Source organism: Myotis daubentonii, chromosome 3 (genome assembly GCF_963259705.1).
Source record: "Myotis daubentonii chromosome 3, mMyoDau2.1, whole genome shotgun sequence".
Taxonomy (NCBI): domain Eukaryota; kingdom Metazoa; phylum Chordata; class Mammalia; order Chiroptera; family Vespertilionidae; genus Myotis; species Myotis daubentonii.
Genome location: NC_081842.1, coordinates 210730701 through 210758313, shown reverse-complemented (window position 1 = coordinate 210758313; position 27613 = coordinate 210730701). Strand labels below are relative to the sequence as shown.

Sequence of the window (27613 nt, the reverse complement as noted above, 5' to 3'; positions counted from 1 at the left end):
AAACCCTGTTTACACTGTTGTCACATGCCATCACCTACAACTTTCACCAGTAAACAGAAATAGCAGCAACCCATTGTCAGAATTAAAATTCATTATGTGAGGTCTTCAAGAACACATTACTCACTTAAAATGCACCTACCCTATAACTCATAGATGTAACTCAAACAGTTAGCAACATTTCCAGATTGGGCTATGGGATTTCAGAAAGCTTACTAAAATGGGAGAGAAGGCAAAGAAGAACACAGTGTAAAAGCCAACACATCCAATAGAAAATGTATAACCCACAATCACTTCCAGAGAAAACTATGAAAAAGAAGAAATTATCAAGGCACTGCTTTTTTGAAAAGTATAATTAATTAAAGCATTGTTCAAGAGTTCATCTCCCAAAGAAGAAATGAAAGGCAGCTACTGAGATTTGAAAAGACAAAGAAGCCTCCCAGAATTCAAGTTAATATTGTTAAGTTAATAAATGACCATTCACAATTCTCACCCACCTAGAAAAAACACCCTGTAGATTCTTCACAAAATCTCTTCAAATTCACAAGAGCTAGAAAACTTGAGCAATGGGCCTGATCCTGATTATATAGAGAATTAAGATCAATGTGCTCTAGGCCTGAGGATACATGGCACTGCTGAGTATCCTGGAAACCAACAGTCATTCATGGGGAAGAAGTTAGAAATGACTTCTAACTTCTTTTGCATTCTCCCATATCGGATTAGATTTCTACAATTTCATTCAAACATAAAATAAAGTTAATATATCTGTGCATTGGGGATATACAGGGATAGGGCACCAAGCAAAACAAAGTTCACTGTATCATAAAAGACAAAGTGCTGTGGGGCGATTATGTGGATATCTGAGAATAAACAGACACACTACATAGTCTGAGAGCAACCAAAAATTGCTCGAGATGGTAGGCAGACAGGATCACAATGTAAGATAATGAAAGCTCAGAATTCGAAGGAGAGTCACTGCCTATTCTCAGCGACATTCTGGATTTCTGTCTCAAATAAGAAAAGTTTTAAAGGGTTTTAAAAAAGGATAGAAAAGGCTCATGAGTTGGACCAAATGAATAAAAGTTAAAGGATGCTGGATTTTCAACATGGAGAGATAAAGCTAAGGTCAGATTTTAGTATATTTTGGTAATCAATACATTTGATAATCAAGAAAAGATCTGTAAGCTAGAATTAACTGGCTTTCACATTCACAAAAATATTAAAACAGTGAGCTCAATGATCTGCTTTTAGAACAGAGAATAGAAACCTGCAGTGTATTTGAAAGGCAAGTATATCCTCTGGTTACATGGCTCAGTATTTACCAGTTGATAAGCATCCACTTCTCACGCATCTACAGAGACCTGGCATTCTCATAACGTACCTGCGTATAATGGTAATTTAAAAAAATGTATAAAGTGCTTTAATGTAAAACAGGATCTAATGATTATGGGTATACTAATACATTCTAAAAAATTCTGCATGCAGCTGTTTCAATGTCAGCATTGACACCTGGGACCTAAGCCAAGGGAAGAACTAGGTGATCTTTCCCAGAACAGACTCTCCTGTGGGCTGTTTTGGGTATACCTGGTGCCAGGTACCAGTTCCAGACTCGTTTATTTGTTTTGACATTTCCTGATGCCATAACCCAAGGCTCAAGGAGGGCAGTAGAGAACCGAAGACTAAGCTTTTTCATTGGACACAGAACAGAAAGCTTCATACATAGATCCAAGAGCCCTACGTGCATCATTTTTAAGGTATCATTTACATAGTCAGAAAAACAATGATACTGTGGGCAGTTAACTCTGGACAGTTCTAGCACTTTCCAGCTGCTAAGGATGTCCTGGCTTTCCTACAGACATCCAATATAACCAATACTTTTTCCTGCCCCCGACTCCAAAAGTAAACTAGCTTTGCTGAAGGATTACTCAGTGATGTGGAAGATGTGATTATTCTTTTAGGGAATAGTCTTAAAGGAACAAAATTATTTCCACCAGAGCTTCTTATTCTGTATAGCTAGGAAGATCTTGATTGTGTTAGGACATAATAACAGAGATATGTTGTCTGCTCTGGCCTATGTGGCTCAGTTGGTTGAGTGCCGTCCTATGCACTGAAAGGTCACCAGCTGGATTCCTGGTTGGGACACATGCCCAGGTTTGGGGCTGGATCCCGGGTCGGGGTATGTGTGGAGGCAGCTGATTGATGTTTCTACCTCACATCGATATTTCTCTCTTCTTTTCTCTCCCTCTCTCTTCTTCTCTCTCTGAAATCAATAAAAAACATATTGAAAAATAAAAGATATGTTGTCTTCAACATCCTGCTCCCCACCAAAAATTTTTAAGAGGCAAGCCATATTGATGTTTAAAAATTCTCTAAGCTGTGAAAAGTTTACTTCAGATGACATACTTTCTGCTCATTATCCTTTCCTGACTCTGATGGTAGACATACTGGCTGGAGAGCTTAGCTGTTCCCCCCAAATTCAATGGAATATAAAGGAACAAGGGCAACTACAAACAAAGAAAAGAAAATTACAGGAAAAGAAAGAAAAATGCACCACAGAAAAGAATTTTAAATGGAAGAAGGGGAGTAATTTTACAGTGGAGAAATCTAATAAACACTATCTCAGGTGATCAAAGTTAACAACAGTGATAAGTCGTGTGGACAGTATGTACCCTTGATATGATGTGACGAGAAGGGCACTTTACCTCCATGGACTTCCTCCCCAAAACTTGTAATTCTAGTCTAACCACAAGAAAAACATCAGACAAACCCAAACTCAATGACATTCCAAAATATATCTGACAGTACTCCTTGAAACTATCAAGGTCATCAAACAAGGAAGTCTGAACTACTATCACAGCCAAGAGAAAAATTAAGGAGACACGAAGACTAAATGTAATATATGCTGGAAGGGATCTTGGGACAGAAAAAGGACATATTTTTTTTTTAAAAAGGAAATCTGAATAAAGTATGAACTTTAATTGATAATAATGCACCAATATTGGTTCATTAACTGTTACAAATGCAATATTAAGACTAGAAGTTAACAACAGGGAAAACTGGAGGTGGGGTAGATGGTAACTCTCTGTTCTATTCTAAAATTAGAAAGTTTATTTAAAAAAATGGAGAAATATGAAATAAATTATAGAAAAGATAAAACTACTCACGGCATGGCATAGTAGAAAATACAAGACTCTAGAGACAAAATCTTGGGTTTCAATCACTGCTCCATTACCTATTGGTTGTGAGATCTTTAGTAAATTACTAGGTGATTCTCCGAGCTTTTGTTTCCTCATCTGTAAAATGGATATAATAATAGTGCCAACCTAAATGGGTTGGTTTGAAGGTTAGAGGGTATGTACGCAGAATCTGGGGTAACCAACACCCTACCCTCTAAGCCCTCTCCATAAGCATTTCCTCTGACAGTAGACCACTACTGACTGACTAGGGTAAAAGCAGCAGCTAAGATTGCAAGGAGCAACCATCCTTCTTCCTTAACAATTGTTTGGCACATTATACACCTACCCAATAGACTGTGATTACAGAGTGAAGTCACAGATTGCAAAATAAGAAAGCAAGATGTCTTAGGGATCCAGGATTTCAAATTTAGCTAGGTTTAGAATCAACTGGGACATTTTTTCTCTCTCTCTTTTGTTAGAGAGAGTGAGAGGGAGGGGAGGGAGAGAGAGATATCATTGTGAGAGAGACACGCCCGATTGGTTGCCTCCCTCACACACCTGACCAGGCCAGGGATCAAACCTGCAACAGGTATGTGCCCTTGACTGGGAATTGAACCCAAGACACTTCAGTGGAGGGGAGGGGGGGTGCACTCTAACCACTGAGCACCACAAGCCAGGGCCATTTTCTCTTTTTCTTAAAAATACAGATCCATTACCCTATCCCCAATCCCTTGAGATTATGTGAGTGAGTCTGCTGTGAGGCCAAGGAATCTATAGAGTGGGCAAAAGTAGGTTTATAGTTGTGAGTATGCAAAACACAGTTTATTCTTATATTATTATTTGTTAATTACTGTATAACTAGAGGCCCAGTGCATGAAATTTATGCAGGGGGGGTGGGATTGGGCCTAAACCGGCAGTCGGAAATCCCTCTCACAATCCTGGACTACTGGCTCCTAATTGCTCACCTCCCTGCCTGCCTGATCTCCCCTAACTGCCCCCCACTGCCGGCCAGGTCGCCCCCACCTGCCCCCTCCCTGCCACCCTGGTTGCTCCTAACTGCCCCCACCCCCTGCTGGCCTAGTCACCCCTCACTGCCCCCCGCCAGCCTAATCGCCCCCAACTGACCCCCTGCCGGCCTGGTCACCCCCAACTGCAACCCCCCCGCCTGGTCGCCTCTTACTGCCCCCCCTGCCAGCCTGGTTGCCCCCAACTGCCCCCCTCTGCTGACCTGGTTTCCCCTAATTGCCCCCCCCCCCCCGGCAGCCTGGTTGCCCTCAACTGCCCTCTCTGCTGGCCTGGTTGCCCCATGCAGCCTGCTGTTCAGACATTTGGTCATCCCTCACTAACCCCCCTACCAGCCTGATCGCCCCACGCAGCCTGTTTGTTCAGTCATTTGGTCGTCCCTCACTAACCCCCCTGCTGGCCTGGTCATAGGCAGCCATCTTGTGAGGGCGTGAGGGTCAATATGCATATTACCTCTTCATTATATAGGATTTTCCATATAAACAACTGTAAACTTACTTTTGCCTCACCCTGTATATATATATTTTTTAATTTAAATGCATTTTATTTTTAGACAACCTACATGACATGTTTTTTTTTCTTAAAAACAATGCCTCCGCTCCAAATGAATCAAGGTCAAAATAAATGAAGAGCTCAAGATAACATCAGTCCCATTTGTCCTAGTCTTGGTGTGTGGATGAAAAGCAGCAGCCAGTTACCATGAGAGGTGATGGAGCCAAACTGCCCAATTTGTTAACATTTTTCCATTTCTAAACCATCCTTAAAGAAAATCATATATGGGGTCACACCATCCTCACGGCAGTCCAGCAGAGCACCATGCCATCTGGATTCATGTTTCCACCAATAAAGAACTGGTAGTTTTTGAAATTGGCAAGAATGTGCTTGATTTGTTCTGCAGCCCCTGTCATGAAAGGCTTTACTCTTTCTGGTCTCTGTTCTTCAAGCTTCCCTTTGATTAATTTCATGTCATCTTTGATGTACTTCTTGTAGGCTTCTTTTGTGAAGCTGGTTTCCTGCAAGTGATGGTTCATGCCAATGTCAACACCAGTGATTACTGTGCGTTCGGTACCTTCACCCTCAGGGCCTTCAGCGGAGGCATTTCCACCAATAAGCCAGTCATCAATGTTACCCTCTGTCCTACTGACCATCTTCCCCTCTACCTCCAGGCCCAGCCCATCCGCGATCTCCCGGGTCTTGTAGATATTGGAGAACATCTCATCATGGCTGATGAGGTCCAGGTAGATGATCATGATGGCGACTGGAAGGAGCCGGAAGCGCTGCCTTAGCAGGAGCACTCGGTGCAAGTGTGGTGCAGCCTGAGCGGCGCTGGGGGGAAGCAGGGTGCGGCCGGAGCAGCGCTTGTGGGGAGCGGGGAGCAGGCGGAAAAGCTCACCCTGTATATTTTAAGTAAGCTTCCCAGTGATTTGTAGAAAAGTGATCTGCTATATGGTTTTTAGAACAGTGGTCTTGTCTCTTCCTCTTTTTACAGAGAAGGAAATCGAGACCCAAAAAGTGAAGAAGTGATTAGGTTCAGAGGCAAGTACCTCGGGAGTGGCAAGGCCAAGATTGGGACAAGCATCTAATTTGTATATCTCTGTCCTCGAGGGTGTTTATTCTAAAACAAAGGGCCTGCCGAAACCGGTTTGGCCCAGTGGATAGAGCGTTGGCCTGCGGACTGAAGGGTCCCAGGTTCGATTCTGGTCAGGGGCATGTATCTTGGTTGGGGGCGCATCCCCAGTGGGGGGTGTGCAGGAGGCGGCTGTTCAATGTTTCTCTCTCATCGATGTTTCTAGCTCTCTATCTCTCTCCCTTCCTCTCTGTAAAAAATCAATAAAATATAAAATAAAAAAAAATTAAAAAAAAATTAAACAAAAAATAAAACAAAGGGCCTGAACCACAAGCCATCACTTGGAATTGCATGTGTGACTAAAAGAGAAGAAACTTGAAAGAAAAAAATAAATCCTTGGGAAAGATGATTCTATGGGGAGAATGTGGTGGGAAAATCAACTGCCGGGGTCCAACCCCAGCGGGTCCCCAAAGGTGTGGACGGAGTCGGCGAAGAAGGAATGACATGGAGACAGCGTTCAGTTGATCAGCAGCCTAGCCAGGATCTCAAGCCAAGTTCTGGTCTCGACCTCCAGAGAGGTTCTGCTTAGGATCTCCAGCCAGGTTCTGTCCAGGTTACTCCAGTCAGGTTCAGTCACCAGGTTCCAGTCAGGCTTTCCTGCCAATCTCCACAGTCAGGTTCAGCCCAGGATCTTTTGCCATGCTCTCTCGCCAGGCTCCGCCTCCAGGCTCTCAGGCCAGTCCCTGTCCAGGATCCTCCGGCATGCTCTCTCCAGCGAAGTTCTTCTGTCTCTAGAGCATGTTCTGTGTAGGTTCTGTGCCTAGGCTCTGTCTCTCTTGGTCCTGTCTTCCAAGCCCTGTGTTCTCAGTTCTGTCTTCTTGATTCTGTTCTAAGTTCTGAGTGTTTCTGTCTTGTTACAACTGTATTTATACCAGTTGATTCAATCCTATCAATCTCTATTACAAAGGTTAGGGCGTTTCTTATCTCCATTCCAGGGAGAAAAGATTATGTAGTTTAAGCATGATTGTTCATAGTTAAAGGGATTAATTACCCGCCTGGCACTTAGTTGAGGGGTTTTATTCCCTCCCTAACTTCAGGGGAAAATCCCAACCTGGGGATTCAACCTTTCTCTGAGAGGTGACTTTGGTTAAAACACAGAGCCAAGAAGGTGAGCAAACATATTAAGAACCGTATGCCATATATGCCAGGTCCCTTGAAACAGCAAGGATGGACCGGCTCCCGGCAATCAACTGTGTTCCAGGACTAGTTAACTGAGATGACAGGCTGAGCTTTAAATCTTTACCTACCATTTATAGACTCTCCCAATGTTAACAGACTCTCCTAACTGAAATGGGTGTGGGCTAATATTTTGAAAATCAGACCACCACTCTAATTCCAAGTGTAAAAACTTCTACTTGAAAACTTTATCTTGATTTGAAGCTACCAAAAAAGGCTGTGACATGATATTACATATTAAACAGATGACAAAATTAGCCTGTTTGAATTAAGGGCATTTTAGAAACAGTGGTTTAAACATTAGTCTTTTGAAATACCTATCCCAAGAACTACTCATTTGATCTGGGAATTGACCACAGACTGAGTCAAACTAACTGATTAAGAATTAAGGTGTTACCTTAGGATAATACCAGAAGGGGAAATACTCAACTTCCTAGAACCACCTGGCAAAGACTACAATGTACACAATTGTACATTCATAAGCACTGGCCAGGATTTCCAACGGCTTCTGTTCTATCCCACCCTTTTTTTTGAGTGATAAAGCAATCAGTAGAGAACTGCCACCAGCTCCCACATTTAGCCATTCACCAGCATACAGTAATCATATATTCCTTTCCTGTTCCTTTGGATACACAGTAAATGTTCCCATTTATGGCCAACCTCTCCATTTATATAGTAGATTCTGCCCTGCTCACTACTCAAGGACACCGCTCTAACAATTCTTCCTTTCAATCCAAATCATTCCCAATAGCATATAAACAAGCCATATAACTTGCCATCTTAAAAAACACACCAAAAAAAACATGTTAATCCATCTCTACTTAGCATCTCATTTCTCAGCTCTCCTTTATAGCAAACTTCTTCAAAAAAATTAATGTATTGCTTTACTACTGTCTTTAACTCCTCTCTTCCCATTCTTATAAAAAAAATAGTTTGTTGATTTTTAGAGAGAGAGGAAGGGGAAGGGAGAGAGATAAAAATTGATGTGAGAGCACATCAATTGGCTGCCTCCTGCATGCCCCCTACCAGGGATTGAGCCTGCAACCTGGGCATGTGCCCTTGATAGGGAATTGAACTGGCAACCTCCGGGACAATGCCCAACCAACTAAGCCACACCAGCCAGGGCTCTTCCCATTCTTTTATAACCATTCCAAATAGACTTTCTTTCTTACCACTCATTGAAAACACTCTATTAGCCCTATTGGTTTGGCTCAGTGTATGGAGCGGCGGCCTGTGGACTAAAGGATCCCAGGTTTGATTCTGGCCAAGGGCACATGCCTGGGTTGCGGGCTCAATCCCCTCCAATAGAGGGCGTGCAGGAGGCAGCCAATCAATGATTCTCTCTCATCATTGATGTTTCTATCTCTCTATCCCTCTCCCTTCCTCTCTGAAAATAAAAATATTTTTTAAAAATACTCTTAAATTCAAGGTCAATTCTCGGTCCTCATATGACTTGACCTCTTGACATGGTTATTTCCTCCTCTCCAGAAAACGCTTTCAAGTTTGGTGGCTTCCAAGATGCCACATTCTCTCTGGTGCTCCTCTTCTAGTCTTCTGCTATTTCCTCCCTGATCTCCAAATGCTGGAGTCTCCCAGACTTAACCTCCTCTTCTTCACTCACTCTCTTGGTAATCTCATCCAGTCTCATGGCTTTAAATCCATCTGACACTAATGACTCCCTCTTGGCTCTCTAGGCAAATATCTCTAACCTGCACCTCTCCCTGGAACTCCAGACACATAATGTGCATTTCAACGTTAATACGTTTCAAACTGAACTTTTTCTCTCTCCTGTACTTTGACAACCTTGACCACCCACAGTCTTACCTATTTCAGTAAATGGAAACTCCATTCAAATGCCCAGACAAAAATCCTTAGAGCAATCCTTTTTAAAAAAGATCATTTAAAACTAGAGGCCCAGTGCACAAAAATTCATGCACTGGTGGGGGGGGGGGGTGCCCTCAGCCCGGCCTGCCCCCTCTCAGTCTGGGAGCCCCCAGGGGATGTCCAGCTGCAGTCTGGCCTCCCTCTGCGGGAGGCGACTGGGCCAATCAGGGGAAGGCGCCACCCCCATCAACCCGCTGCTGCTGCCACTGCCAGCCCTCAGCCCTCACTTCTTAGCACTGGCCCTGCTCCCCGCCCACTGGTGGCTGGGGGGTGATCTGAGGCCAGGCCAGCTGGGGGAGGGGCTGTGGGAGGTTGAGGCACAGCACCCCGTCCAGCCTCTGTGGAGGCATGGTGCCAGGACTAGGCCCATGCTGCTGCCTCTGTGGCTGCCTCTGCGGAAGGGGCAGCACTGGGACCAGGATCTCACAGCCCCTTCTCCCATTGCCTCTGCGGAAGAGACCGCAGTGCTGGACTGACCCACACCGCCAGCCCTTGGCCCTTGCAGGCACTGTGGCTTTGTTCGGAAGGACGTCCAGAAGACGTCCCGTCTATCCGGTCTAATTAGCATATTACCCTTTTGTTAGTACAGATTGATTTTTTTTTGAGAGAGAGAAAGAGAGTAACATCAATTGGTTGTCTCCTGCACGCCCCCTACCAGGGATTGAGCCTGAAACCCGGGCATGTGCCCTGACCAGGAAATGAACCAGCATCCTTTCAGGATGTCCAGTGCACAGGACGCTGCCCAACCAACTGAGCCACACCAGCTAGAGTCTCAGAGCCATCCTTGACGCCTATCTTTCTCTCTTTTTAAAAAATAAATTTTTGTTGACTTCAGTGAGGAAGGGAGGAGAGAGGTGAGAGAGAATCACTAATTGGCTGCCTCCTGCACGTTCCCTACTGGGGATCGAGCCCGCAACCCGGGCATGTGCTCTTGACCAGAATTGAACCTGGGACCTGTCCATCTGCAGACAAGGCTCTATCCACTGAGCCAAACTGGCTAGGGCATCTCCTCTCTTTCTCTTTCTCACTCCACATCCAAACCATGGGCAAATCCCATTGGTTCTAGCCAATCTATCTAGTTTTTATCTTTTTGTTTACACACCAGTTCAAGTTTCCATCATTTCTCATTTCTCACCTAGATTACTGATGCCACCTCTTAACTCATCTCCTCATTTCCACACTTGCCCCCTTACACAGTCTTCTCAGAAACCCAAATGACCAGCCATTTCACTCTGGCCTTTACAATGGCCAGAAAGGCTTACATAAATGCATCCCTCTCTTTCATTATTTGTCAAACCTACTCTCCAAGTTTGTTCGCACTGTTGCAGTCACACTGGATTTCTCATGATCCCTTGACTATCCCAAGCACACTCCCACACCTGGATCTTTGCACTGGTTATTCTGTCTGGAATGTTCTTTCCTTAGATATCCACATGGTTCACTTCTTGAATCCAGCAAGTCTTTGTTTTAACATCACCTTCTCAATGAGGTCTACCCTGATCACCCTAGATATAACCCCCCCCCCCCATTCTAGAGCCCTCCTTACCATGCTCTAGTTTTGATTCAAAGGCATTAATCATCTTCTATTACATACTTGTCTTTTTTTGGGGGGGAAGGGGACGATTGGTTTATTCTGCTTAATCTGATACAAGAATCATGGCTAAAATGGTCTTAAATAGTCTTGAGTGGCTTATCATTCATGGGCAAAAATGTATAGACAGAGAGTGGAAGGGAGAGGAGGAGTGAGATAATCTAATTAGCGCTAATGCCAGCAGTGGTCCAACTGGAAGTGTGTGATAAGGGCACATTCACCATCAGTTACACGTCCTGCATATGTGTGCCCTCTCTTCCAGGAGGGACAGCGTTAGAGCTCGTGATGATTTATTTGCAAGTGGTAGGAGGAGGCTTTACAGAGCAGAGACAGTATGCCTTGCCCCCTCAATGATAAATGGAGTTAATGAGACAGATCTTCAGGCCTGCCTGTGGCCCAGGTTCCAGTTATCTTCGAGGCAAAAGGGAAGGCGCTGGTATGCAAACACGCACATGCACACAGAAGCATGCATAGCTGCACCTGCGCACCCATACACACACTATATTTGTCATTTTTTATATCTGTGTTCTCTCATTTAAATTTAATCTCCATTAGAAGTGGACTTTTGTCCATTTTATTAAGTCATGTATCCCTGGCATCTAAAAGAATACTAGGCACAGAGTAGGCAATCCACAATTATTTGCTTTATGAACAAATGAAGGATGAGAGAAGAATTAACTGAACAAAGGAAAGACTATGCTGTCATTTAAGGGAAGTCAAGCCCTGTTTTAAATGTCAAACTCTCAAAACAACTAATGACTTGATATCACCACTTAAATTTTGAAATATTTTAAAATGAAACTTCTTCCAAATATTTGTTCTCCACATCAGCAAACACTAACTACTTAGCTGCACAAACCTGAAATATAAGTCAGCCTGTATGACCCTCTCACCCTCCCATATCCAATCTATACAGAAGTCCCATTAATTTTAACATAAAAGTTCAGCTCAATTTCATCCACTTCTATCTCCTCTACTAGGACTCTAGTCCAAGTCATCACAGTCCTCACCTGTACTATTCTGATATTCTATCTGTTCTCTTTTATTTTCTTGCCTACTTCAATTTACTTCCTTCATAGAAGCAAAAGTGTTCTTTAAAATTCTAATCCTATATAATAAAAGCCTAATATGCAAACCGACTGAACAGTGGAATGACCAGTCGCTATGACTCATACTGACCACCAGGGGGCAGATACTCAACACAGGAGCTGCCCCCAATCGCCCCGCCAGTTTTCCTGCAGAGGGAGGTGACTGGCAGCAGTGGTGGGGGGCAGGGCCAGTGAGCGGGCGGCGCCAGGCCAGCCAAGGGTGCCAGCGGGGGCCACCAATAGCCTCGTCAGTCACCTCAAAGATCGGTCCTAATCACCAGCCAGGCCTAGGGACCCCTAGTTGGGCCATAATGCTCCTCTGCTTAAAATCTCAAATGTTCACAAAATTTGGTCTGTAAGTGAGTTGGCTCCTCTCTACATATCAACTCCATCTGTGCCACTCTATTCCTTGATCATTATGCCACATCCACAAAGGGCTGATTTCAGATCTTCCAGCATGTCTGATTTTTTGCTGCTCTTGAGTCTCCGCACGTGCTGTTCTCACTTCCCTCCACTCTTCATCCTTCAGAACTCAGTAAAAAATGTTGCCTCCTGTTTAAAGTAGCTCTCCCCCTCTTTGTATCTCATTCCTTGTTTGTTTGTTCCCTTAATAATTTCTCAATTTGCTTGTTTTTTGTTTCTTCCCCACTATAATATAAGCTCCATGAGGGTAGGGACCACAATAGCAAGTGTAAAAGGTAGGATATAGATGCCTCTTTGGAAATGCCTGAGAAGTATAGCTGTATGTAGGTCTCTCTCAGCTCTAAGAGCTGCCATTCCAACACTCATCACCCTCCAGATGGAGCATGTGTATGATTTCAAAAGGAATTAATAAAGACAAGGTTTCATTGCAACTCACATTAATTCCAACTGCTATGGACCAAATTATATCTCTCCCAAAATTCATATGTGAAAGCCCTAATCCCAATGCAATGGCATCTGGAGATGGGACTTTAGGGAAATAATTAGGTTTAGGTGAACTCATGAGTGGTGGGGCCCTTATGATGGGATCAATGTTCTTAACTAAAAGAAGAAAAAACAGCCGAAACCGGTTTGGCTCAGTGGATAGAGCGTCAGCCTGCGGACTGAAAGGTCCCAGGTTCGATTCCGGTCAAGGGCATGTACGTGGGTTGCGGGCACATCCCCAGTAGGGGGTGTGCAGGAGGCGGCTGATCAATGTTTCTCTCTCATCGATGTTTCTAACTATCTCTCTCCCTTCCTCTCTGTAAAAAATCAATAAAATATATTTAAAAAAAAGAAGAAGAAGAAGAAAAAACACCAGGACACTCTCTCTGCTATGTGAGGACGGAGCAAGAAGGCAGCTGTCTGAAAGCCAGGAAGACAGCCCTCACCAGCACCCTTATCTCAAGACGCCTAGCTTCCAGAATGGAGAAATAAATTTCTGTTGTTGAAACCTGTTGTATGGTATTTTGTTATGGCAGCCTGAGCTAAGTAAGACACCAACCAAATAAGAAGGCTCCACTCACAATATAACCAAATAAACATGTAAAAAGATACCTGGCACAGTAGCAATGTCTATCAAGATTCCCACCCCATACTGTTCCACTGCTTGTTTGATGCTCTTCCCCAAATAGCTACATATTTGAAGACTAAATACTGTTAAAGCTATTGCTTTAAATGCTCATCACTTGTAAATACTCAAATGCTAGAGGAAGACTTCACAGCTGGCACGAAAGGGTGTTGAGTAGCACCTTCCCTCAGGCACACTCCCCTCCCCACCCTCCATGCACTAAAACGGGTGACTCAGGCACACCGAGACATAGCAACACTGTTATATTCAGAACGACTCACTGATGTTTCAGTTAGGAAGTAATTTTGGCTGGGACTCATGACAGCATATAGAAACATTTCCTCAGGCAATCTTCCCATGGGATTTCTGTCTAAATGAGAATCTCAGGGGCTCTTTATTAAACTGTTTGTTTGCTTTTCTTTTTAAGTATAGACATTTCAAAAATCTGAGTTTCCCTCTAAAACTAGGTTCTAATTGTAGATTAAAGCGGTAGAGCAACTAGATTCTTTGAGATACTTTGTTAGAAAATTACTTTAAACATTCAGGAGCTTACAGGATTTATAAAAGGAAACAGGCTAACACTGTATTTTTAAAAATTCAGTTATTTCTCTGATACCAAGTCAGTTATTACTCTGATACTTTCTACCTTGGAAATCTCAAAACACAGTCTTAACAACAGTGGTTTTAAAAAAACACTGGGGGGAGGAAGGGGAGAAAGATAAAAAAACACCACTCATTTCTATCTATTAGGGAGAAATAAGGAAAAATAAGCAAAGTAGTTGGCAACAGGTTATGAAGATGCCAAAGTCAGAGAGCTCCACTTTACAAGAAAGAGCTACACCTATGCTAAATAATCAAAGGTATAAAGTTTGGTTATAAAATAGAGACAGGCAGTATGAGTATTTTGCAAATGGAACAATCAAAGCTGTTCTGGGGCCTGGACACCACGTACAGGCAATAAGTTGGGTAAGCTGAACAGACTCTACATTTTAGAATCTGTGATTCCAAATATTAATCAATATTGTACTAAGTGCAATAGGAGACAAAGGGCTAAAAAAGGAAACTTTCCAATATACAAATTTCTGAAGGCCCTAAAATAGTACTAACTCTCAAAATTTTTTTAAAGATTAACACTTGTTCGTCTTTCTAATCCTGTATGATAAAAGCCAAATATGCAAATCGACTGAACAGTGGAAGGACCGGTTGCTATGACACGCACTGATCACCAGGGGGCAGACGCTCAACACAGGAGCTGCCCCCAGCTCACAGGCCCCAGGCCAGCCAAGGTGGGTGCCAGCAGGGCCACTCCCCCCCATCACCCTGATGGTCACCCCACAGAAGGAGGCAACCGGCAGCGGGGGGCGGGGCCAGTGAGTGGGCAGCGCCAGACCAGCCAAGGCAGGTGCGGGGGGGAGAGGGGGGGAGGGGCCCAATCGCCCCGCCGGTCGCCCCACAAATCAGCCCTGATCGCCGGCCAGGCCTAGGGACCCTACCCGTGCACAAATTTCATGCACCGGGCCTCCAGTACTTTTGATAAAGAGCTTCATCTGTACAACAGCAAGTCCCACCTATGAGTATCCACTGTCACTGTGCTCCTCCCTCCTCTATTTGACTATTGCAGGGGGTAGGTATAGGAGCTCAAAGTTTGGGGAAGCAAATTGCAGCTGTTTTGATTACTGGTCAGGGCACATACCCAGATTGTGGGCTCGATCCCCAGTGGGGGGCATACAAGGGGCAGCCAACAGATGTTTCTCTCTCATCAATGTTTCTCTCTCTCTATCCCTCCCCCTTACCCTCTCTCTAATATCCATAAAATATTTTTTTTTTAAAAACAACAAAAAAAACCTCATGTCTTCTTACTCTTAGTCCAGTGCCCTTTCTAATACACCAGGTTGCTTCCCATTTAATAATCAAAGTAGTAGCCCTAGCCAGTTTTGCTCAGTGGCTAGAGCATCGGCCTGCAAACTGAAGGGTCCCAAGTTCAATTCCGGTCAAGGGCACATGCTTGGGTTGTGGGCTTGATCCCCATTGGGGGACTTGCAGGAGGCAGCCGATCCATGATGCTCTCTCATTGTGGATGTTTCTCTCTCTCTCTCTCCCTCTCCCTTCCTCTCTGAGATCAATAAAAATATATATAAAAAAATAAATTAAGGCCTTCACGTCTTAAAAAAAAATCAAAGTCGTAAATCAAGGCTGAAATGAATAGGAAATGTGCATAAGAAAAACCTGAGTCACCTTAGTTCTGGAGTGAATTCCAAACTTGTAAAGCCAAATGACTACACAATGGAATACTACGCTGCAGTAAAAAAGAAGAAATTCTTACCATTTGCAACAGCATGAATGAAACTGGAGAGCATTATGCTAAGTGAAATAAGCCAGTCAGAGAAAGATAAATATCACATGATCTCACTCATTTGTGGAATATAATGAACAACATAAACTGATGAACAAAAACAGATCCAGAGACAGAGAAGCATCGATCAGACCATCAAACCTCAGAAGGAAAGTAGGGGAGGAGAGGGGTAAGGAGGAGAGATCAACCAAAGGACTTGTATGCAAGCATATAAGCCTAACCAATGGACACAGACATTAGGGGGGTGAGGACCTGAGTGGGGGGGGGGGGGGAGGCAATGGGGGGCTAAGGTCACATATGTAATACCTTAATCAATAAAGAAAAAGTAAATAAAGACTGCAGAAAAAAAAGAAACCTTATTTTGGTTAGTCCTTTTCTGAAGAAAACAAAAAAGCCAAATGAATATTTGGGGAAAGCCGGCCAACAAATCTAGCAGAATACTTCATACTCAGTGGGCTCTATTTCTCTATTACATCAGCCCCTCAAATCTTATAACTGTGCCTTTTCAAACTGATACGCCTCATGAGTGCAAAAACAATGTTTTTGGGTTTTTTTACCCCAAGAAAATTTAGGTTAAAAAAACAAAAAGGAGAAAATAATCACGATTCTTTCTGCCAGAATTCTGGCATAGTGGGACTATGCAGGAACGCATCTAGTGTGGAATCTTCCCACACTCGAGTTGTTAAGAGTAACCAGCAGAGGCATGTTCCATACACTCCCCAAATATCTGAGCTGAAAACAACAAAAGATATTCAGAGATCTTAGCCCTGGGACAATAGCTCTGTCAGTCCACTACAGTTCTCAAGACTCTGTGCTTCTGCTCTTCAACTTCATACCAAAGAGCATGTTACACAGTACAAGTACTTGAGAAAACCACGCAAGTGAATTCACACAGTAATATATAACAATTTTGGCAGGGCACCAATATGAATAAAATATAAATTTTTTTAAAATTCAAAGACCTTTACACAAGCATATTACCTTTAGCATTTACATAGCATATTGGACAAAGAACCCGGGGCCCTAATAACCTCCCTTGAGACCAACACCAAAAAGGATTTCGGCCCTAGCCAGTTTGGCTCAGTGGATAGAGCGTCGGCCTGCGGACCGAAGGGTCCCAGGTTCAATTCCGGTTAAGGACACATACCTAGGTTGCAGGCTCCTCCCTGGCCGGGCCCTGGCCAAGGCCCGTACAGGAGGCAACCAATCCATGTGTTTCTCTCACATCGATATTTCTCTCTGTCTTTCCCTCTCTCTTCCACTCTCTTTAAAAATCAATGGAAAGATATCCTTGGGTGAGGATTGGGAGAAAAATAAAAGGACTGGGCAGTTTCCATGCAAAGGGAATTACCTGGTAAGAAGGCAAAGATGAGCATTTTATCTCTTACCTGAAGCCAAAGGTCGGATCCACTCTTTGCTATTCAGGTCAAGTCTCCAGAGGTCATTGAAGGCAGCATTGCAGCTGCTTTGGGTACAGCCTCCAAACACATACATAGACTGATTAGCATCATAATAGCATGCACCTAGAAAGAAAACAATAAATAAATAACTGATGTTTAATTTTGAGGCTCCTTTAATACCTTAACTATAGCCCCTATCTTTCAAAGACCAATTATTTCACAACTCTTTTACCAGGTACCAATTTTCTATAACCAGCCTGTTGTCCTCAGATTGGTCAGTATCACGTTAACCTTTAAAATAAGGCCCAGAGCCTTAGCTGGTTTGGGTCAGTGGACAGAGCGGCGGACTGAAGGGTCCAGGTTCGATTCTGGTCAAGGGTACATGCCCAGGTTGCAGACTTGATCCCCAGTGGGGGGCGTGCAAGAGGTAGCCAGTCAATAATTCTCTCTTATCATTGATGTTTCTATCTCTCCACCTCTCCCTTCCTCTCTGAAATCAATAAAAAAAGTATTTTAAAAAATAAAATAAGGCCCAGAGAAAATGTTATTTCTGAGCACACTAAAGCAAAGTGACAATGATGTTATTAAATAAGACAGTATAACTCCAGCAAGAGCAGACAAGAATTCAGATGTAGGGTGCTCAATGAGTGAAATTTCAGCACAGCTGCATAATGAACCTAAATCTGCATCACCTGCTAGGGTTAGGGAAAGATAGTGCTAACAGATGTACTGTCCCCCCGTTTCTCTCCTCCAGTCTTCCTCTTATCGTTTTTGTTTTCAAATGAAAACCAAAGCACAAACCAATAAACAAATCTTTATATGAAGGAGAATGACAGAAACTTTTAATCAATGCCATGAAATAACCACACATAAAGACCAATGTAGCCCAGCTGGCATGGCTCAGTGGTTGAGCATCGACATATGAAACAGGAGGTCACAGGTTCGATTCCCTGTGCACATGAAGGGGTTGTGGGCTCGAACATCAGTAGGGAGCGTGCCGATCTATGGTTCTCTCTCATCATGGATGTTTCTCTCTCTCTCTCTCCCTTCCTCTCTGAAATCAATAAAAATATATTAAATTTTAAAAAAAGAAAAATGTAGCTCAGAGATATCAGGAATAATATGGACACGATATAAATGAGAAAAAAAACCCATGAAAGTCATTAAGCTCCTAGGTATAACCAGAAGCCAACAAGACAGGCTAGTTCAGTGATGGCGAACCTATGACACGTGTGTCAGAGGTGACACGTGAACTCATTTTTTTTGGTTGATTTTTCTTTGTTAAATGGCATTTAAATATATAAAATAAATATCAAAAATATAAATCTTTGTTTTACTATGGTTGCAAATATCAAAAAATTCCTATATGTGACATGGTACCAGAGTTAAGTTAGGGTTTTTCAAAATGCTGACACGCTGAGCTCAAAAGGTTTGCCATCACTGGGCTAGTTGGTACTGAACAGAAAACCAGTGCTGTAACACTGAAAATCTGAGAAGAGCCTTTTTATTTTATTTTTTTTTTATAAAGATCTGATATTTATTTATTTATTTCGTTAAGCCTCATCTGAGGATTTTTTCCCATTGATTTTTAGATAGAGTGGAAGGGAGGGGGATTGAGCTTGCAACTGAGGTATGTGCCCTTTACAGAATTACATGGTCTCGACTGGAATCGAATCCAGGACCCTTCAGTCTGCAGGCTGACACTCCAACCACTGAGCCAAACCAGTTAGGGCAGAAAAGCCTTTTAAATTAGTTGATTATATACTAATTAAATATATACCTCACCAATGGGCATCATTCTGAAGAAAAGAGGCAATGATTATGAGAGGTACTGTTCCTTTAAAATTAGGAAGATCAGAGCTAGAATCTAGATAAGAGGCTTGAGAGCTAAGTTCTGTTACCTTGCTTCTTTCTCACTAAAACCTCATTTAGTCTCTATCCCTTGGAAAAGATGACCATACTCCTCATACTCTTGCATTTAGCATCCTGGATCTCAGGAAGAAGGCCGAGCAAAACTTCCCTTTCTATTCATTTCATGCATACTAGTGGGAAAAAAAAGACCTCTCAAAGTTCACGTGAAACTAGGCTTAAACAGTTAAGGGTCACATAAAAGGAAGGGGAAAAGGAAAAGAAATTGAGAGATTCAACCCACTAGTGCAGGGTTTTAGTGATCATTCAGCTTATTTATAGGTCTAGTTCGATTTAGCATGCCACTGTTTCTAAGATCTCTTCGGAACCCTGGCACCACATATTCAAGTTCAGAAAAAGGGAAATGCCTCTGCTATAATTACCTCTGTAATATGTACTAACTCTGGGAATAACCCTTCCTTTTTTTCTTCTTAAGTGAGCCCACCCTATAGGCTTTTTTTTTTTTTTTAAATATATTTTATTGATTTTTTACAGAGAGGAAGGGAGAGAGATAGAGAGTTAGAAACATCGATGAGAGAGAAACATCGATCAGCCGCCTCCTGCACATCTCCTCCTGGGGATGTGCCCGCAACCCAGGTACATGCCCTTGACCGGAGTCGAACCTGGGACCTTTCAGTCCTCAGGCTGACGCTCTATCCACCGAGCCAAACCGGTTTTGGCAACCCTATAGGCTTTTTAAAGAATCTCTACACTAGAAAGGTCAAGTCAGAAAACTGGATGAGTTAAGAGCCAATAAAGCAGTGTGTTTAGTCACTTACACCCAATAATCTCAATCAGTGGAAGAAGTACATCCAAACCATCAGACCTCTGACACTGCAGTAATGGAGCTGCACACTTTCCAAATTAACAAATAAATTAAAGAGAATAGAGATGTGAAGAAATGAAATACTATCGCCCGGCCGGCGTGGCTCAGTGGTTGAGTGTCGACTTATGAACCAGGAGGTCAGGGTTCCATTCCTGGTCAGGGCACATGCCCAGGTTGCGGGCTCAATCCCCAGTGGGGAGTGTGCAGGAGGCAACCAATCAATGATTCTCTCTCATCATTGATGTTTCTATCTCTATTTCCCTCTCCCTTCCTCTCTGAAATAAATAAAAATATATCCTATGTAATAAAAGAGAAACATGGTAATTGGCGTACGACTGCTACCCTTCCCATTGGCTAATCAGGGCAATATGCAAATTAACTGCCAGCCAAGATGACAGCCGGCAGCCAGGCAGCTTGAAACTAACATGAGGCTTGCTTGCTTCAGTGACGGAGGACTCCAACATTCCCCGCCTACCGCTGCAGGCCTCTGAGCTGCAACTCTAAGCAACTATGTAACAAATATAGAAGCTAAACAAAACCCCAGAAACCTGCTTTAGTCCGCCCCGGGCTTCAGCCAGCAGGATCGCAACATTGTAAGCAAAGGCCAGAAACCTACTTTCAGCAGCAGAGGCCTAAGAGCTGGAGCCAAGCCTTAAAGCTAAAGCTGGCCCAGAATAAAAAAGAAAAAAAGGAGCGGTTGGGAGCTTTAGTCACCCCCAGCCTGAAAACAGCCCTCAGCCCCTCACCCAGGCTGGCCAAGCACCCCAGTGGGGACCCCCACCCTGAAGGGTGTGTGACCAGCTGCAAACAGCCATCATCCCTTCATCCAGGCTGGCCAGGCACCCCAGTGGGGACCCCCACTCTGATCCAGGACACCCTTCAGGGCAAACCAGCCGGCACCCACCCGTGCACCGGGCCTCTACCCTATATAGTAAAAGGGTAATATGCCTCCCAGCACCGGGATCAGCGGAGCCGCGAGGCCTCCCGGCACCGAGATCAGCGTGACAGGGGGCAGCGCCCAAACCCCCTGATCGCCCTGCGGCTGTGTGTGTGACAGGGGGCGGGGCCACAACCTCCCTATCCACCCTGCTCTGTTTGTGACAGGGGAAGGCGCCCCAACCCCCTGATCAGCCCTGCTCTGTGCCTGATAGGGGGGAGCTCCCCAACCCCCGATCGCCCTGCGGCTCTGTGTGTGACAGGATGCGGCGCCCCAACTCCCTGATCGGCCCTGCTCTGTGTGTGACTGGGTGCGGCGCCCCAACCCACCCCCTCCCCACGGGCCCTGCTCTGTGTGTGATGGTGTAGAGCCATAACCTCCCCATCAGCCCTGCCCTGAGTGTGAGAGTGGCGGCGCCCCAACCCCCTGATCGACCCTGCTCTGTGGGTGATAGAGGGCGGTGCCCCAACCCCCTGATGGGCCCTGCTCTGTACGTGACAGGGGGCAGCACCCCAACCCCCTGATTGGCCCTGCTCTGTGAGTGACAGGGGGCAGTGCCCTAACTCCGATTGGCCCTGCTCTGTGCGTGACAGGGGGTGGCGCCGCAACCTCCCCATCAACCCTGCCTTGAGTGTGACAGGGGACGGTGCCCCAACCCCCAATCGGCCCTACCCTGAGCGTGACTGAGGGTGGCATCACAACCTCCTGATCGCCCTGCTCTGTGCATGACAGGGGGCAGCGCCCCAACTCCCCAATCGGCCCTGCTCTGAGCCCGACCAGGGGCTGCACCTAGGGATTGGGCCTGCCCTCTGCCACCCGGGAGCAGGCCTAAGCCAGCAGGTCATTATCTCCCGAGGGGTCCCAGACTGTGAGAGGGCACAGGCCGGGCTGAGGGACCCCCCTCCCCCCCGAGTGCACAAATTTTTGTGCACCGGGCCTCTAGTATATATATAAAAGAAATGAAACACTATCTAATCACCAATAGGCTCACACCTACAAAATAGTCAATATATTCCCAGAACTCAAACACACTAGAATGGTATATGAAGATTTAAATGATCTCACAACTTCCACTGACTGTCTTTGTCTTTGAAAGTAACTCCTAATCTATATCTAAATCAGTTTTTTTATCCACATCCCAAAAACAAAGTCTATTGAGAAGTAAAATCCTATGAAATTACATTGCCCATGCCTCAAATTAAAAACTACAAATAGCAAAGGATCAAATTAGATGACATTAGACAAACAAAAAGAGTAATTACTGAAGCCACATTTTAATCTCCACTAAAGGAGCTAAATTAAGATATTCTGGTCTTCTCATACCTTTCTTGAACTAACTATTTCAACAAATGGGAAAATTCTGAACTGAACCAACTAGTGCCAGGCAAAAAAAGAACATTCTTTTCCTCTTGATAATCCATGCCTCCAGAACAGAAATTAGCAATGTCGTATGGCTTCTGAAACCTTAAGTTGTGTCCATTTTAACAATGTTTAATAAACAAGTTCATGATTTCATAACTAAAAGAGTCAGAGCTCATTTATGTCACACCATTCCTCAAAGATCAACTCTTAGCAGCTGCTTCCTTCGTGTAGCAAAAGAGTACAGTGCCTTTATTTATCAAAGAGGTAGCAAACATTCTTCTTCTCTATTTGGATTGAAAACCCAGCTGGCAGCTGGGCCCCATGAGGTTCTTAACCACGTGTATTTTAATCCTATACTAAAATGAGGCAGTCGGCATTTTCCTGCTTCTCTTTGAGCAAACAAAGGTTTCTGCAAGAGGAAGGCACAGCCCAAACTCCGCAAAGATAATAGGACTGAAAGGACAAGTTTCACACACTTTATTTTCAATGTCCAGCAGTCAATTATCAACGAAGCTTGGAAAGGAAGGGAGTCAATTTAGGCAGCTAAGTTTAGAACTCAGATATAATGGAATGAGAAAATGGCCATCAATAATACACTCAAATATTTTAGGCATCCTAATGAACTTTGTTTAATGTCTATTTTTATTTAAGACACTATATGTTGGTCTGGGTGGGGGTGGGGAAACCGGACAAGTTCAATGGGTCTTGTAGAAAAAAATAAGAATTTAAGCAAATACCAGTGCTCAAGTAGTCATTTCCCTTTTACCAAAGTTCTCCACCCAAAGAGAGTATTTTCCTTTCAGAACATCTAGACCATTGGACTGTGCCAAACAAAAGTTACAGTTCATAGTACAGTATGAATACTCTGCTAAGAAATAACATTAAAAATGTTTATTCCAATTGCTAAACCTCTTCAACCTTTGGAAATGGGCTTGATTGTTCCATGAACAATTATTGCAAGACACATCCCGCAAATTAATACCTAATAATCCCTATTCAAAGGCAAGTCAAATATTCACAATTACACAAACAGCAAGCAAATGACTCTCAGCATTCTGAATACTTCCCTCCTATATTACATTCCTCTCAAATGTAAGATCTTCCAGTTGTTTCATATTTTCCATGATGCCTGGTAGTCACTCAATAAATGTCCACTCTAACTTTTGCACTTTCGGTTGTTAAAGTCTCTTTTGTTTCCCCCACTTGTCTCCAGAGAAAGGTCCTGAGGCACTTATCCCATGCTTAAAGAGACTATGCTGTCATGTGTCTCACATCTACAAGTCAGGACATATTTGATAGGGCCTGTAATTACATAACTATGGAACAAGCAAGGTTGGTTACCCAGTCTGGGCCTGCTGGCTATTGCAGGAACACAATTTGCATGTGTGTGGAATGACCTGACCATATCTGGAGCCTAAACACTAAAACTTTTTTCAAGACATGATGCTGGGGACTCAACAGACCACTACACTACATCCTTCTGAAAAGGACACCCTACAATCTGAAAAGGACCGCCTACATTAATCAAGGCTTGCATGATTGGTCATGAACTCACCAAAAAAAAAAAGGGGGGGGGGGAGAAGAACTGGCTTTATTTTACTTCCCCTGCCTTTTCTGTCCCAGATATTTTTTATTATTTTTTTATACTTAGGAAAGAAGCAGAATTGCTCATATCTCTGTTACATTTAATTTCACAGAATTTAATAAATTATCAACTATGATCATTTTGCAATTTAAAACATAGTTTTTAGCAAGTGTTCCTTTAATTCAATTTCCTAGCAACTCTGTGGCATAAGAACTTGTCATACACATTTTACAGATGAAGAAATTAGGGTGAGAAGGGTCAAAGAACTTGCTTCCCAAGTCCAAAGTTCTTTTGCATGCAGTCTCTCATACATATAGGTAATTATGGTAAGACACAGATGATTATAAATAACTAGAGGCCCGGTGCACAAAATTCGTGCATGGGTGCAGTCCCTAGGCATGGCAGGTGATCGAAGCGTGAGTGTCTGGCATAGAAGGGCAGGTCCCAGCTGACCTCTGGGCCCTGGGCAGCACCTGGGCCACCGCAGGCCCCCCTCCGCCTGAGTCATGGCGCCCGAGTCCCCACGCAGAGATGCAGTGAGTGTGGCCAAACGCTGCAGGCCAGGGCGCAGTGTAGGCCACCCAGCGGTGCGCATGGAAGCCAGGCGGGCAGCACGTTCTCTTCCAGCCGGCCTTGCAGACTACTCCTGCGCGAACCTACAGGGAGCCCAACTGGCCCCTGCAGTCCCGGCAACTGTGGCCCGGTTCACTTGAAAGTGGCTGTGCAGGTGTGTGGTAGGATCCTCACGGGTGCCCAGTACCTGAGCACCTGAGCGTGGGGGATTCCCCAGCGTACGAGCCCTGGTGTCCTAGGGGAGGGAAAGCAAGCTCAGCGAACACCCGCATTCTCACTGCACCTCCGTCCCCGTCACCCCCGTCCCCAGGTAGCCGGTGAGAGGTCGCAGCGCGTGGCCAAAGCCCGCCATTTTCCGTGCCGCCCCCTGGTGGTCAGTGCACGTCATAGCAAGGGGTTGAACTCCTGGTCTCCCGGTCAAACTCCCAGTGGAATGACTGCCCAACGGGACAATTTGCATATTAGGCTTTTATTACATAGGATAAGAGGAAAGTATGAAGTGTATTAGAGGAGTATAAGCAAAGGAAGAAAGCGCTTAATCACCATGGTGGGGAATCTGAGAGTAGTTTTTGAAGAAGATGGCTTTTGGCTTTGTTTCTGAGATAGGTTTTAGAGGATAGGACATTTTCAGTAAATTAATGAGGGGCAACCAAGACTGGGATAGCAAAAGAGGAGGAGGGAAAGGGAAAATGAAATCAGGGCATCCAAGGAAAGAAATGAAGTAGTGAGTTTAAGAAATCACAAGGAGTCTTGTGTGGTCTGACTGCGTAAGGAGGCAATAGCAGTGAGTTAGGCTGAAAAGGTAAGGTGGAGCCTTGAAAGCCAGATGGAGTGGAAACTTCTACACGTAGTGCAAAGAGACTGAGGCTTTTTGGAAATGGAATGACAAGGCTGGTTTTATGTTTCAGATTTGCTCTGTTTCCCGACAGGATCTCCTGTCATTTCGAGCATGCCAATTCTTTATGTATAGGATCATCCCAGTCACTGCAGGACATTTGCCTGGTCTTTGCCTACTAAATCCTTGTAGTACTTTCTGGTCGAGACAATAAACAATGACTTTACATATTTCCAAATACCCTAGGAGGTGGCACTGTCCCTAGTTTTAGAGATGATTGCCAACAGTGTCTAGTCCAGATTCAAATGAAGAGAAAAGGAAGGCAAGAAAACTATTTAGACAAAACTTAGGAAAGATGGAATGATTAGATTATACATGGGAGTAATGGGGAAACAAAGGAAACATAATGAGAGAGATTGCTGAGCCAGAACAAAATCAACAGGATTTTACTTTTATTGTTGAGAGAAAGAGAGGAACTGAGGATGAATCCAAGTTTTCAAGCTTGTATAACTGAAAGCATGATAAATGCCATTAACTAAATTAGGGAGAGGAGAAAATTTGGAGGGTACTACTGAATTCGGCTTTTAGCTGACTAAACATGGAACATCTGTGTATCTCTACAGCACTAGGAGCAAAGAATTAGAAATGCAGATCTCGAGCTCAACATGAGCTGAGAATAAGAAATAAAGTTGATCTCAAGGTATAAATACAGGGTTGAAAGAGGAAGAAACTAAGGAAAGAAATTCCTTGTTTTCAACCCGTTTTGAAAACTGTTATCTCTCTGTAACAGTCTTCTTTAGTTCGCCAGTTAGACAACATGTAGACAGATGGAAAGAAACATGAGAGACCAAAAGAGACAATAAGACACAGAGGCACCTCTTTAAAAAAATCTATGGCACCTTTTTTCAGATTTCAAGTAGATATGAAACAATTTTTAAGTAAAAACAACTATCAAAACCCACCAATCTCCGAAATTCTGGGAGCTTACTCACTGTAATATTCCTTTCTATTTCCCCCTTCAAATAACTGCCTCTATTTTATGATACTTGTTCAAAAGCTAGTTAACTGAGAAAAAGTTTTTCCCCTTTTCTCATCAGAAAGCTAAACTATGGCTATAATAAATATTCATCTCTGAATATTTCCTACTCTGGTTTTTATTTCACCTAGATTCATTCTATTTTCCTCACAGTTTAAAAATCTAAAAAAAGAGAGAAACCAAAATGGCGGCATAGGTAAACACCAGAGTTTGCTGCCTCGCACAACAACTTCAAAAATACAACTAAAAGACGGAACAGACATCATCCAGAACCACAGGAAGGATGGCTGAGTGGAAATTCTACAACTAGAAGGAAAGAGAAAAGCTTACCGAGACTCAGAGGAGGAGCGGTGTGGAAGTAAAATACTAAGGTACAGAGGCGCACAAGGAGCGGGCTGGTGGCTGAGGGCGAGGTTGTCTTTTGCAATTGGGAGGGAGTCTCAGGCTCTGAGTTCCAGTTCCGGGCGAGTCTCTGGGGACCCACACTCAAACAGGAGAAGCGGGACTGTCTGGCATCAGTCGGAACTCGAGGGCAGCTTTCTCTCCGAGGTACTTGCAGCGGTTGCTGGGACACTGAGAGGCAGAGCCTCTAGGGACGGGACTGAGAGCAGCCATAACTGCTAGCCCTGCCCTGTTGATCCCGTGAGACCCGCCCTGCCCAAGCCCTGCATGGAGGCTTTTGCTGGGTAGCCTCAGGCAAAGGCTAGATTAGCACCTCCCTAGAGAACCAGGAGCGAGTGTGCCCAGTGGTCAGAGTGGGACCATCCAGTTTGCACCTCCTCGGGCCCTTAAAGGACACACTCAGGGGGCAGACTCAGTGAGCACCAAAGCCCCATTGAAGCAAGTCTTGCCCCAGAGGGGTGTCTCCAGCACAGAAGTTCTCCCACTGTAGACACAGCTGATTCTCACTGCCAATTGGCCTGGAGGTCAATTCCTCCCAGTGATAGCTACAACAATCAACGCTTAACTACAACAAGACTGTGCACAAAGACCACAAGGGGGTGCACCAAGAGTGTCCTCCTCAGGTAATTGGGGAGGCTGAACCACTGGGCCCTAGAGGACACTTAGCACAGAAAACCACTTTATCAACACAGGGAAGCATAAAAAATGCGGAGACAAAGAAACAGGACACAAATGACAGAAATGGAGGAAAGCAAACTACTGGATATAGAGTTCAAAACCACACTATTAAGGTTTTTAAAGAACTTTCTAGAAGCCGCCGATAAATTTAGTAAGACCCTCGAAAAGACTGGTGAGACCACCGATAAATGTAGTGAGATCCTCAAGAAATCTAGTCAGACCCTCAAGGTTATGATAAAGGACCAACTGGAAATTAAGCATACACTGACTGAAATAGAGGATATTATACAGACTCCCAACAGCAGACTACAGGATCACAAGAATCAAGTCAAAGATTTGAAATACGAAGAAGCAAAAAACACCCAACTGGAAAAGCAAATGAAAAAAGAATCCAAAAATACAAAGATAGTGTAAGGAGCCTCTGGGACAGCTTTAAGCGTACCAACATTCGAATTATAGGGGTGCCAGAAGAAGAGAGAAAGAGATTGAAAACCTATTTGAAGAAATAATGACAGAAAACTTCCCCTACCTGGTGAAAGAAATAGACTTACAAGTCCAGGAAGCGCAGAGAACCCCAAACAAAAGGAATCCAAAGAGGACCACACCAAGACACATCATAATTAAA

General features: G+C 44.1%; 1 protein-coding gene across 5 annotated transcripts in view; it reads right to left on the bottom strand.

Annotated features, from left to right (window-relative positions):
- FBXO42 (F-box protein 42) overlaps positions 1-27613 on the bottom strand; it is a 95131-nt gene that overhangs the window by 29739 nt on the left and 37779 nt on the right. For 4 of the 5 annotated variants that reach the window (XM_059691114.1, XM_059691113.1, XM_059691115.1 and 1 more), the window contains one exon: positions 16835-16969. In XM_059691114.1, the coding sequence (XP_059547097.1) occupies positions 16835-16969 (135 nt within the window). Of the gene's footprint in view, positions 1-4539; positions 5455-16834; positions 16970-27613 lie in introns of those variants that run through there. The other variant, XM_059691117.1, reaches the window with a different exon arrangement.